The following is a 13,265-nucleotide window of genomic DNA, read 5'->3' as shown; positions in this document are numbered from 1 at the left end:
GACTGGGTCACTCCCAGAAGTACCATGGCTGAGCTGCAGGGTCAACCTGCATTTTGGCCACGGCTCCTTTTATGGTCCCCAGGTCCGGCTGGCAAACCTCCGGGAACTTGCCAAGCACCCCGCACAGCCCACCAGACCCCACCTGCAGAATGCACCTCCAGTCCAAGCACAAATGGCACAACCAATCAAGTCCAGCAGGCTGGGCCGTTCCCGTGAGCCGACTGACAGGCATAAACAACAAGGGTCAACATTGTCCCCACAATGCGTAGTTACTCCCCAGTGTACGTGGCCAAACAAACCGCTGTGTCCGCCAAGATTAAAGCTAGCGTGCCCACTTTTATGCGGTCAAAGGTGCTTCGAGCCACTACGGAAACTGCTGCCCCAGTCCAACTCCATGCTCAATAAGTGCCCATTCATCTGCACCGGGACCCGAATGGGGGCTATGTAGGCACCAGCAGACAATGCAACTGCACGTGGCCTCATCCTCTGGCTCAAATAAGCGAAAATTCCGGTTCCGAGACAAATGTCTATCCCTGCTGGGGCGCCTGTACTATTGGGCCCCATGCATTGTGATCGCGCCAGGACCAGCGACCATGGGCGGGCTTCTCTGACCCTCCACGGCGGAATCGAACCCGGCGCAGGGCGGAGAATAGCCGCTCACGCGCACATGACCCGCCAGTCCCGCGCGCGCACCGGCGCCCCGCCGGTCGGGGGCCGTTGGAACAGGCCCCCACGGCAATTCTCCGTGGTTGAACGGCCAAACTCCCGCCGGCGTGGTTTACATGTTGCACCACCCGGCGGGAGCTGGGGCCCACGGCCGCGGTGGCAGCCCCACACTCTGGGGGGCCACAGCGGTGGCCAGGCACGCGATCGGGGGCCACCGATCGGCGGGCCATCGCGATCTGGGAGGGACCTACCTTCGTCCACGCGGGCCCGCCGTGTGGCTCCGCCATGTCAGCGGCACCCACGACGAGGTGGGCCGCCGCGCGCATGCACGGCCGCGCAGTCTGGACAGCAGAGTCCACCGGCAGCCAGAGCTGCAGGACTCACGCAGGGGCTCTGCTAGCGCCCTGGAAAATGGAGAATCACCCCAGACCTTTGAGGGAAAAGTCCGGATTGATTCTCACCCTTTGTCCGGCAGATGTGGGGACTTAGTCCCCAGAAGGGAGAATCCCGCCCCATATGTCTTGCACGGAGATGAATCGCCCTCAGTTGACTCTGGAGATGGTTCCTGCTGTGACGTTGGGCCTGTGATCAAAGGCCGGGTTTCCACCACCTGTCGGACCAGGTGAGGTGGCTCCATGGGAGGGACTGCGTCCCAAGGCGTTGACCTCCATGCCCTGAATCTCCTCTCACGGGATAAGGATCTTTGCAGCGCCTGCTGGAGGTTCAGGGAAGGCTCAGCCAAGAGCTTTTGCTGTGTCTCCACATTGTTAATGCCGCAGTCTAGGCAATCGCGCAACATCTCAAACAGCGCATTCCCATATTTGCAGAACTCGCCGATTTTCCGAGGCGGGCACATAAACTCAGTAACTGACTAATCCGGGGGTCTATCCGCCATACTGAAGCAATACAGTTGGAGTATATCAGATGGCGTCGGGTTGAAGTACTGACCAACCACAATGACCCTAAACATATGGGCGCCACGAGAGGTCAGCAGGATCACTGTTTGGCACTCATCTTCTGCGATGAAAGAAACAGCGCATCTGCTCCACACATTGGGCTCAATCCTCGACTCCGACGTGAAAGGTATCCAGCTGCCCGAACAGGGGCTTGGCGAAAAAGCAAGGCTCCTACGAGGAAACATAAATGCAGGGAGGTGGCTGAACCGGCATAGCTGCAGCGTTGACAGCACACCAGGATTACTCCTCGTCGCCAGTTTTAAGACGCCACAGGGAGTGCACACCGAGTTGAACAAAAGAAACAAAGGTTTATTTACAAGGCTTAAGGTACATTGCTGCCGGTGGTGCCCAACTGGGTCTGAGGCAGCTGGCCCGAACCGGTAATCCTTATGTATGTGGTATTATCAGGTATTGCAGTACCCGAGAGGCTGAAGACCATTGGTTAAACCTAGGAGTTTACCATTGGCTGTTTTGTATGTAGCTCTGCCCTGACAGGCGGGGTATAAGAACTGGTGCCGTCCCAGCAACCCTCATTCTGTACCGAAGCTGCTGGGGAACAGTTCTAGTCTATTAAAGCCTTCAGTTATGTTACTACCTCGTTTTAATAGTAATTGATTGTGCATCAATGTACAATGGCAATTAAGCTTTCCCCGCCTCCTTGGCAGGGAAGCTCATATTCCGCAAAGTACACGGGAAATACAATCATTCCCACCCTGCTAGTCCCGTGTGATCAAAGAGAACAACATTTCTTTCTGGCGCACTCTGCATAATTGGATTGCGACCTCTGAAGATGCCATTTGGGCTGTGGTCAATTTGTTCAGCTACTTGGTAGCTCGTCATAATGATCCTGAAAGGATCCTTCCGGACCGGGGTGACAGGAGAAAGGCATGTTTGAACTTTTTAAAAGATGTACATTCTTGTGGAGCAAGAGCGTTTCTGTTTTCAGCCTCGAGTAATACACTGGCTCTTCCCATTCCAGGCTCCAACCCTGGAAATGCCTGACCAGGAATCCTGCAGTCAGCGGGAGATGATGAAAGCAGGACATTCTGGAGGTTTTTGTCAGACAACTGTCACTTATAGCGAGAGTCAGTGCAATCTGTGATAAGATTCTAAACAATGATAGGTTAATTAATAATGAACACTTTAATGAAAGATGGGTTTGGGGTGGGGGGTGGGGGGAGTAACTGCAGCTCTGGCTGGGTGTGAAAGTCAAAACCTCTGCTCGAGTAAAAGCATAGCGAGAGACCGCTGGCTTTGTTTGGAATATCGCTGCTTACTTAACAGTCCCAACACAATGGATCCATCCTCGCAGAGATCATTCATGCAGAAATCCAGACTTCTTCATTCAGGCAAATTACAATCCCATTAACAGTCTATTTTGCAGTATTAAAAGCTTATATGGGACTGTTATTGAAAACACCAGCAAGGTCCGCCTGCCCAGCAGACATGGGGAAAACTTTCAACAACACGGCCAAGGCTAGAGAAGGTGATGCTCAGAATGATGTCGCTCAGCCAGAATAGATTGCAGCAGGACACGGCAGCCCCGTGAAGCGGGATGTAGGCACGACGGCCGGCAAACCTCCCCGGAATTGCCAGGGGTCGACTCCATCTCCCAGTGGCCAAAGAAAGCATTCCGGGAGATTGGAAGGCCATTTTCTCAGTCCAAATGCTGTGTATTTTCAGCATTCTCTGTTCTTGATAAATGTTTCACATGGACACATCCTCCAACTCACTTTGCAGCAGGCTGCAAACACTGTGCTGGAGCACAGGAACACACATCATTCCCTTCCGAGTAGCTCTCGGTTAAATATCCATGCTTTCCTCACTGAGTCTCAGTTACAGGCATGCATGTCTACTGTCTACTGGGGAGTTCTGTCTGTATTACAAAATAAACAGTTCTTAGATGCAGCAATTTTAGGTTCACTGCGCAAAAAATAAAATCGCTGCTGCCCATGTTTACTTTCCATTTTAACGTTTTCAGGGAGCTTCGACTTCAGTTAGGTTCGTTTGTGTGCAAACATGAAGGGCTTTAAAGAGAGTAAAAGAAATGGAATCACATAAACAACATTTTAAAAGTGGCCCAGGTGATGAGCAATGTCAATATTAATAACACAGAACAGAAATTAGATCAAAAAAGGACAACGTGCATCTGCAAAATGTTAAGTGTTAAGGGTCACATCAGTTTTGTGTGGTGAATAGCCATTGTTTCCTTTACTTTTTGAATTTTCTGTTAAATGTATAGATTCCAGATGACAACCTTGTTTCTCAATCAAGTAGGTAGCTGACTTGCCAGTTTTGAAGAGTTGCCACCCTTGACCCCAAAAGCGCTGGTGCCAAGCCATGGTGTCACTTCTGCCCATGTCTCCCAGAATATGTCCAGCCCAGGGTGGAGGGGGGGCAACCCTAATAAGTGCCAGCATCACATCAACTACAGTGCAATGTGAAAACCTCAATATGACCTCTTACCATGTGATAGCATTGCAGGGGAAGGTGATAAGCACTAAGTGCACCACAAGGAGAAGAATATGTCTGGTGGTTAATAAATTGTTTAAAGCTGCTTTTCTACAACTTCTGCACTAAATTGCTTGCATCATTACTCTTTAAGAGGGGTTGTGGCGGGGCAGCGAGGGAGGTTAGTGGTGGCAATTTAGCAAATTACCCCATAGTGTCCCTGACTTTGAAGCACCACAAATCTGAGGGGCAATTAGAATTGGAGAACAAATTCTGGCCTTGCCGATAACGCTCAGATCACAAAAAAAACAATAGAAGGCAACAGGGAAAATTGTCAGCATCTCGGCAGGGAACAGTGGAGGCAGAAGACCTGGGTCCTGGGCACTATTCAATGAACATTCATTACCTTTGCCAAGGAGTAAATCCGGGTAATAGATGGAACAGCCAGATCCTGCTGCAGGTCAAAATCATCGGACCACACTTTCTTCATGGGGAGTCGGGGAACAAAGCCTTCCACAGATGGGTGACACATCCTCAGCGCCTTTTGGAAACTCTCTTCAAATGTGCGACCGATAGCCATTACCTGGACAACACAAAACATGTCACTTAGAGGAAAACACCCAACTCAATCAGACCCAGCTTCAGACCAAGTATTTCCAAACACTGACAGGTGGAAGAAAAGGATCTTACTATTCAATGCTGTGTAGAGATCCTGAGGTCAAAGATGCTTTCACTCTTTGATAACAGGGAAATCTCTTCAGCGGTTCATGGGGATGATGAGCAGTAAGTCAGTCAGACCCACAGGCTATCTGCATCTACCGTGCTGCACCCTCTCCAGTCTGGAATGTTTGGGACTCTCACATTTGTGGGCGTCGGAATGATGATCAAATACCTAACCACGAGTGTGCACCGGAAAACACTAAATACAATTATTTACCTGAAGCCTAAAACAATGATAAAACATTCTATAGCAGTATTTTATTCTATCTTCTTCCATGATTCCACTTCCAAAGTACAGTTCCAAAGTGATGTTGTGAGTTGCTAGGGTCTGCTTTAAAAACTTCTGGACAACTGGTGTTTCGGAATAATAGATTTACAGACTGGAGAGGTTACTTGATACCCATTATCCAACCTACAGAGAATATCCTGGTTACTATTCCATCAAATTCCAGCACACAGACCTCAAATCTGGCACCTCGCAAACTTCTGCTGAGTTTATTTCTTAAATGTAAAATACTCAAGTTTTGCGGGATTTATATACAACTTTGAACAAAGCCTTTAGTCACACAACAAGTCTGGTTTGTTAACTTGACCGGGTCTTAACTAAAATATCAATGATCACTCCTTCATCCTGGGAGAAGGCTGAAGATGGAAGACCCTACATAAAGGCCAGAGAATTTAAGACATCAAATGTATGTATGTAGGAACTGGAGGAGGAGTTGGATGTAGGGCAGAATCCACTCACCTCCCCAACACTCTTCATTGAACTGCCGATCTCGCGGGAGGCTCCATGGAAACGGTCAAGGTCCCACCGTGGAATTTTGGTTACAATATAATCCAAACTCGGCTCAAAGCACGCAGTGGTCTTTCCTGAAACTGCATTCTTGATGTTGGGTAGAGGGATCCCGAGGGCCAGTTTGGCAGCCACAAAAGCCAATGGGTAGCTGGAGGGAAAGTGAGAGGAACAAACTAACAGAGAGTCAAAGAACCTGTAGCCACAAAAAGGGTAAAAGAGTTCTTTCCTTCCTAGACATGAGGCTTTTGCAGATACACAGAGGGATGTGCACAGACTGATGCACTATGGCTTTTAAGTATCAGAGTATTTTAATACCACATCTTCTGCTTCCTGCAGACACTACAGAAAGGCCACTGGTTTCATATTTTGGCTTCGGCAAAAGTGGTTAAAAAAAGACTAGAGCTGCCAAATGACCCCGAGAAACCAGAGGGCCTGAGCCCGGAAGTGGGCAGAGCCTGGCACAGGGGACATGGTAAACCCATCAAGAGGATGGCGACTGAGTGCTGTTGGAATGCATATGCCTGCACCCCAATAACATTGATGTAACATCTAATAACAGACCCTTGAGCTGAAATGTTAACTGTTTCTTTCTCCACAGATGTTTCCTGACTTGCTGAGTATTTCCAGCATTTTGTATTTATACCTCAAGAATATGATGTGTTTGAACAGGAGAATGGGTGGTGGTGGTGGGGGCGGGGGATTTGCAAGCCCTCAGTGCCTGCGGAAAGATGCAGCATCTGTCATATTTCTGATTGGACACTATGGGCGTGATTTGATGGCTGCCATGAGCTTAAGCGAGAGCGCGACGAGGCCGGTAAATAATCGTGGGAGAGGCCAAAATCAAGAAATCAAGAACCGCGCCAGGCGCCGATCTGTTTGCGATCTAACCGGCCCACTCCCTTTGCCGAAATCAGGATCCCGCCTTAGCATGGTGAGAAACCAATAATCCCAACTTTAGCCCAATCTCCATTCAATTAATGGGAATGACCCCTATCTAATGGTCCCGTGATAGGACGTCCTCCCCAGCAAGTGGTCACGCGGCACCGATTAGTACTCCTTTTCAAAAATGTGAAGATGACGGAAGTGCTGCTGCGGGGACTCAAGCAGGTAAGTAGTCATTTCGCTCCTGAGCTCCGGGGCACTAGGGTTGCTGCCCCGGTGCTCGGGGTCGGGGGGGGAGGGCTGCCTCGGTCAGGGTGGGCCGCCATCGGTGGAGGCCATCACAAAGCAGGGGGGTGGTCGCCCGTGGCCTGGATTGGGCAAGGGGGGGGGGGGGGGATGGGTGTCTCAATGTCCACGGGTCCGCCATGCCAACCCCTGGTCCTGTTCCAGTGGCAAACCCCAGCGTCTGCCCGCCTGCCCCACAGACCACGCATAACTCCCACTGGGGCTGGCCATGCGGCTGGAGGTTATTGCTAATTGGGAATTGCCAATCGTAGTTAAGCACTTTGCACATCCCAAGTGGATCCCGGTGGATGGGCGTGCCGTGTAGCATGCGGGAGTTATTGCCGGGCATCCCAATCAGACCATGCTGCCTGGCCACTGTGACTGAACACTGTGGGAGGTAACACCACGGACACAGCCCAGGGACCGGGCCCCAGCACCAGGGACATTTCCATGACCAGGGGGTGGGGGTGTGCACTGGGGAGGGGACCAGCTCCCGATCCAGGTGATGTTACGTGCGGGGTCTGGGGTATAGGGTGTTAAGTCCGGTGAGCAGGGGGCCCCGCCGGTCAGGGGTGCATGGGCAGGGCATGCCGCCGCCGCCGCCGCCGACGGGGGGGGGGGGGGGGGGGCGCGGGGGGGAGCAATGGGGGGACTGAAGGGACCCGGGGTGGATGACACTGCTGGTTGTCAGTCTCACACTTTCTCCCAATTACTTACAGATATTAAACGGTATGGACGATATATTGGACCCCACAGAGGCTCCCCTCATGGTGCTGTTGGCAGGCCAGGCGGCCAGAGGCCTGAAGAGGTGACGCCAGCAGCGTCGTGGAAGCACGAGGCAGTGGCCCATTGCAGGGCCCTGCCCCACATCGTGGGGACCCAGCTGCCCATCAGGCCAGGGAGGGATCCGGAGGGGGAGTCCCGCAACAGCCCAAGGTGTACAGGCGTCGCTGGTCTTTCGAACAAATAACAGACAGCGTGTGTCGCAGGAGACTCCGCCTCAACAAGGCGATGGTGCGACACCTGTGCCATGTCCTTGTGGACTTGGCACCACGTGGAGAAAGAAGATACCCACTCCCGGTGGCCGTTAAGGTCACCGCAGCCCTGAACTCTACCACTCAGGATTATTCCAGGGCCCGAGGGGGGACCTGTGCGGCATCTCACAAGCTACTGCCCACAAGTGCATCCATGAGGTCATGGATGCCCTATTTGCCCAGGCAGCGAACGATATAAACTGTGACATGGACCAAGCCCAACATGATGCCTGGGCAGGAGGTTTCTCCCCCATCGATGAGCCGCCCCAGGTCCAGAGGATAATTGATGGCATGCAAGTCGCCTTGCACTTACCGGGCCATCAAGGAGTGCCATGCATCAACAGGAAGGGGTCCCACTCCCTGAACATAACTCGTGTGCGACCACCACATGAAGATCGTGCACGTCTGTGCATGCTTCTTGCCGAGTGTGCACGACAGCTACATCATGGGGCAATTGGACATCCCCGGCCTCTTTGAGGACCACCCCAGGATGGCTGTTGACTCGTGGGAGATAAGGGGTACCCGCTGAGGACCTGGTTAATGACATCAGTATGGTGACCGATGCAGAGACCCGATACAACAAGGCCCATGCAGCCACGCGGGCTATCATTGAGCATGCATCGGACTCCTCAAAATGCGGCCCGATGCTTCGACGGCTCTGGGAATGCACTGCAGTACACCCTCCCAGAGGTTCATCTGGTTTGCGGTGGGCTGCTGTGCCCTCCACAACCTGGCACCACAGCAGGGTGATGTGCTGAAGGTGGAGGAACATGTGTCCACCTCCGAGGAGGAGGACGAGCAGCACCGGACCAGGAGGGGCTGGAGGTTGAGCCCAGGGAGGACCTGCAAGATAGGCAGCAGAGAGTGAGGGTCCGCCAAGCCCCGTCGGCTTCACATAGGACGTGGCCTCGTCCATCATTTCCCCTCCCTCAACCGCCCCTCCCCATTCACCGTCCCCAGCATAACCTCCGCGTCCCCCCCACCATTTCCCCCCCAGCACTCCCTCCACCACCATTTCCCACCCTCCCAGGGTCTGTGTAACCTATCATTCCAGGGTGATGGGACTGTCAATGGGTCACTGTCAAGGGCAGTTGGGTGATGATACCCGTTGCGAGCTGAGCGCCAGTGCTCCTCATTCAATGCCATAGTCTGACCCCTGCCTGCCTGCCAGCCGAGTGCTCACTCACACCCGTCACCTACACGGTGTGTCTGGGGAGCCCTCTCCTCCCGGTCGGTGCCCATAAGGCCCTGGGGTTCACTCAGGATGGAGGGACAGCTGGATGGAGCCCAGGCAGCACTTGTGCCATCTGGCTCTGCCAGTCCTCGCGGCTCCCCAAGGTCTGCAACACAGTGCCGATGCCCACAGCGATGCTCCTCAGTAAATGGCACTCCAGCAATGCCCACCTGCGACTGGGACATGCCCCAGCGACCGAGACATGCTCTGCAGCACCTCAGCTATGCCCGCCTGAACAAAGAACAAAGAACAAAGAAATGTACAGCACAGGAACAGGCCCTTCGGCCCTCCAAGCCCGTGCCGACCATACTGCCCGACTAAACTACAATCTTCTACACTTCCTGGGTCCGTATCCTTCTATTCCCATCCTATTCATATATTTGTCAAGATGCCCCTTAAATGTCCCTATCGTCCCTGCCTCCACTACCTCCTCCGGTAGTGAGTTCCAGGCACCCACTACCCTCTGCGTAAAAAACTTGCCTCGTACATCTACTCTAAACTTTGCCCCTCTCACCTTAAACCTATGCCCCCTAGTAATTGACCCCTCTACCCTGGGGAAAAGCCTCTGACTATCCACTCTGTCTATGCCCCTCATAATTTTGTATACCTCTATCAGGTCGCCCCTCAACCTCCTTCGTTCCAGTGAGAACAAACCGAGTTTATTCAATCGCTCCTCATAGCTTATGCCCTCCATACCAGGCAACATTCTGGTAAATCTCTTCTGCACCCTCTCTAAAGCCTCCACATCCTTCTGGTAGTGTGGCGACCAGAATTGAACACTATACTCCAAGTGTGGCCTAACTAAGGTTCTATACAGCTGCAACATGACTTGCCAATTCTTATACTCAATGCCCCGGCCAATGAAGGCAAGCATGCCGTATGCCTTCTTGACTACCTTCTCCACCTGTGTAGCCCCTTTCAGTGATCTGTGGACCTGTACTCCTAGATCTCTTTGACTTTCAATACTCTTGAGGGTTCTACCATTCACTGTATATTCCCTACCTGCATTAGCCCTTCCAAAATGCATTACCTCACATTTGTCCAGGTTAAACTCCATCTGCCATCTCTCCGCCCAAGTCTCCAGACAATCTAAATCCTGCTGTATCCTCAGACAGTCCTCATCGCTATCCGCAATTCCACCAACCTTTGTGTCGTCTGCAAACTTACTAATCAGACCAGTTACATTTTCCTCCAAATCATTTATATATACTACAAAGAGCAAAGGTCCCAGCACTGATCCCTGTGGAACACCACTGGTCACAGCCCTCCAATTAGAAAAGCATCCCTCCATTGCTACCCTCTGCCTTCTATGGCCTAGCCAGTTCTGTATCCACCTTGCCAGTTCACCCCTGATCCCGTGTGACTTCACCTTTTGTACTAGTCTACCATGAGGGACCTTGTCAAAGGCCTTACTGAAGTCCATATAGACAACATCTACTGCCCTACCTGCATCAATCATCTTAGTGACCTCCTCGAAAAACTCGATCAAGTTAGTGAGACACGACCTCCCCTTCACAAAACCGTGCTGCCTCTCACTAATACGTCCATTTGCTTCCAAATGGGAGTAGATCCTGTCTCGAAGAATTCTCTCCAGTAATTTCCCTACCACTGAAGTAAGGCTCACCGGCCTGTAGTTCCCGGGATTATCCCTGCCACCCTTCTTAAACAGAGGAACAACATTGGCTATTCTCCAGTCCTCCGGGACATCCCCTGAAGACAGCGAGGATCCAAAGATTTCTGTCAAGGCCTCAGCAATTTCCTCTCCAGCCTCCTTCAGTATTCTGGGGTAGATCCCATCCGGCCCTGGGGACTTATCTACCTTAATATTTTTTAAGACACCCAACACCTCGTCTTTTTGGATCACAATGTGACCCAGGCTATCTACACCCCCTTCTCCAGACTCAACATCTACCAATTCCTTCTCTTTGGTGAATACTGATGCAAAGTATTCATTTAGTACCTCGCCCATTTCCTCTGGCTCCACACATAGATTCCCTTGCCTATCCTTCAGTGGGCCAACCCTTTCCCTGGCTACCCTCTTGCTTTTTATGTAAGTGTAAAAAGCCTTGGGATTTTCCTTAACCCTATTTGCCAATGACTTTTCATGACCCCTTCTAGCCCTCCTGACTCCCTGCTTAAGTTCCTTCCTACTTTCCTTATATGCCACACAGGCTTCGTCTGTTCCCAGCCTTTTAGCCCTGACAAATGCCTCCTTTTTCTTTTTGACGAGGCCTACAATATCATTCGTCATCCAAGGTTCCCGAAAATTGCCGTATTTGTCTTTCTTCCTCACAGGAACATGCCTGTCCTGTATTCCTATCAACTGACACTTGAAAGCCTCCCACATGTCAGATGTTGATTTGCCCTCAAACATCCGCCCCCAATCTATGCTCTTCAGTTCCCGCCTAATATTGTTATAATTAGCCTTCCCCCAATTTAGCACATTCATCCTCGGACCACTCTTATCCTTGTCCACCAGTACTTTAAAACTTACTGAATTGTGGTCACTGTTACCGAAATGCTCCCCTACTGAAACATCTACCACCTGGCCGGGCTCATTCCCCAATACCAGGTCCAGTACCGCCTCTTCCCTAGTTGGACTGTTTACATATTGTTTTAAGAAGCCCTCCTGGATGCTCCTTACAAACTCTGCCCCGTCTAAGCCCCTGGCACTAAGTGAGTCCCAGTCAATATTGGGGAAGTTGAAGTCTCCCATCACCACAACCCTGTTGTTTTTACTCTTTTCCAAAATCTGTCTACCTATCTGCTCCTCTATCTCCCGCTGGCTGTTGGGAGGCCTGTAGTATACCCCCAACATTGTGACTGCACCCTTCTTATTCCTGATCTCTACCCATATAGCCTCACTGCCCTCTGAGGTGTCCTCTCGCTGTATAGCTGTGATACTCTCCTGAACAAGTAGCGCAACTCCGCCTCCCCTTTTACATCCCCCTCTATCCCGCCTGAAACATCTAAAACCTGGAACGTTTAGCTGCCAATCCTGCCCTTCCCTCAACCAGGTCTCTGTAATGGCAACAACATCATAGTTCCAAGTAGTAATCCAAGCTCTAAGTTCATCTGCCTTACCCGTAATGCTCCTTGCATTAAAACATATGCACTTCAGGCCACCAGACCCGCTGTGTTCAGCAACTTCTCCCCGTCTGCTCTGCCTCAGAGCCACACTGTCCATATTCCCTAGTTCTCCCTCAACGCTCTCACCTTCTGACCTATTGCTCCCGTGCCCACCCCCCTGCCATACTAGTTTAAACCCTCCCGTGTGACACTAGCAAATCTCGCGGCCAGGATATTTATGCCTCTCCGGTTTAGATGCAACCCGTCCATCTTATACAGGTCACACCTGCCCCGGAAGAGCTCCCAGTGGTCCAGATAACCGAAACCCTCCCTCCTACACCAGCTGTTTAGCCACGTGTTTGTCTGCTCTATCTTCCTATTTCTAGCCTCACTGGCACGTGGCACAGGGAGTAATCCCGAGATTACAACCCTCGAGGTCCTGTCTTTTAACTTTCTGCCTAGCTCCCTGAACTCCTGCTGCAGGACCTCATGCCTCTTCCTGCCTATGTCGTTAGTACCAATATGTACAACGACCTCTACCTGTTTGCCCTCCCCCTTCAGGATTCCCTCTACCCGTTCGGAGACATCCTGGACCCTGGCACCAGGGAGGCAACATACCATCCTGGAGTCTCTTTCACGTCCACAGAAGCGCCTATCTGTTCCCCTGACTATAGAGTCCCCTATAACTATTACTCTTCTGCGCTTTGACCCTCCCTTCTGAACATCAGAGCCAGCCGTGGTGCCACTGCTCTGGCTGCTGCTGTTTTCCCCTGATAGGCTATCCCCCCCGACAGTATCCAAAGGGGTATATCTGTTCGAGAGGGGGACAACCACAGGGGATTCCTGCACTGACTGCCTGCCCTTTCTGGTGGTCACCCATTTCTCTGCCTGCACCTTGGGTGTGACCACACTTACATAACTGCGATCTATGACGCTTTCCGCCACCTGCATGCTCCTAAGTGCATCCAATTGCTGCTCCAACCGAACCATGCGGTCTGTGAGGAGCTGCAGTTGGGTGCACTTTCTGCAGATGAAGCCATCCAGGACGCTGGAAGCCTCCCGGACCTGCCACATCTCACAGTCAGAGCACAGCACCCCTCTAACTGACATTGCGTCAATTAATTAAAATTAAAATTTGTCTTTTTTTTTAAATAAATACTTTTTTTTTAAAT

At 51.6% G+C, this 13,265-nt stretch overlaps 1 protein-coding gene across 1 annotated transcript in view; it reads right to left on the bottom strand.

The window, feature by feature from the left end:
• cps1 (carbamoyl-phosphate synthase 1, mitochondrial) overlaps nucleotides 1-13,265 on the bottom strand; it is a 204,232-nt gene that overhangs the window by 83,590 nt on the left and 107,377 nt on the right. Inside the window, exons 19-20 of the mRNA XM_072484190.1 lie at nucleotides 5,539-5,737; nucleotides 4,480-4,656 (exon numbers count right to left, since the gene is read on the bottom strand). Coding sequence (XP_072340291.1) covers nucleotides 4,480-4,656; nucleotides 5,539-5,737 — 376 coding nt within the window. The remainder of the gene's footprint in view (nucleotides 1-4,479; nucleotides 4,657-5,538; nucleotides 5,738-13,265) is intronic.

Source organism: Scyliorhinus torazame, chromosome 2 (assembly GCF_047496885.1).
Source record: "Scyliorhinus torazame isolate Kashiwa2021f chromosome 2, sScyTor2.1, whole genome shotgun sequence".
Taxonomy (NCBI): Eukaryota; Metazoa; Chordata; class Chondrichthyes; order Carcharhiniformes; family Scyliorhinidae; genus Scyliorhinus; species Scyliorhinus torazame.
This window is presented reverse-complemented; position numbering and strand designations above follow the sequence as displayed.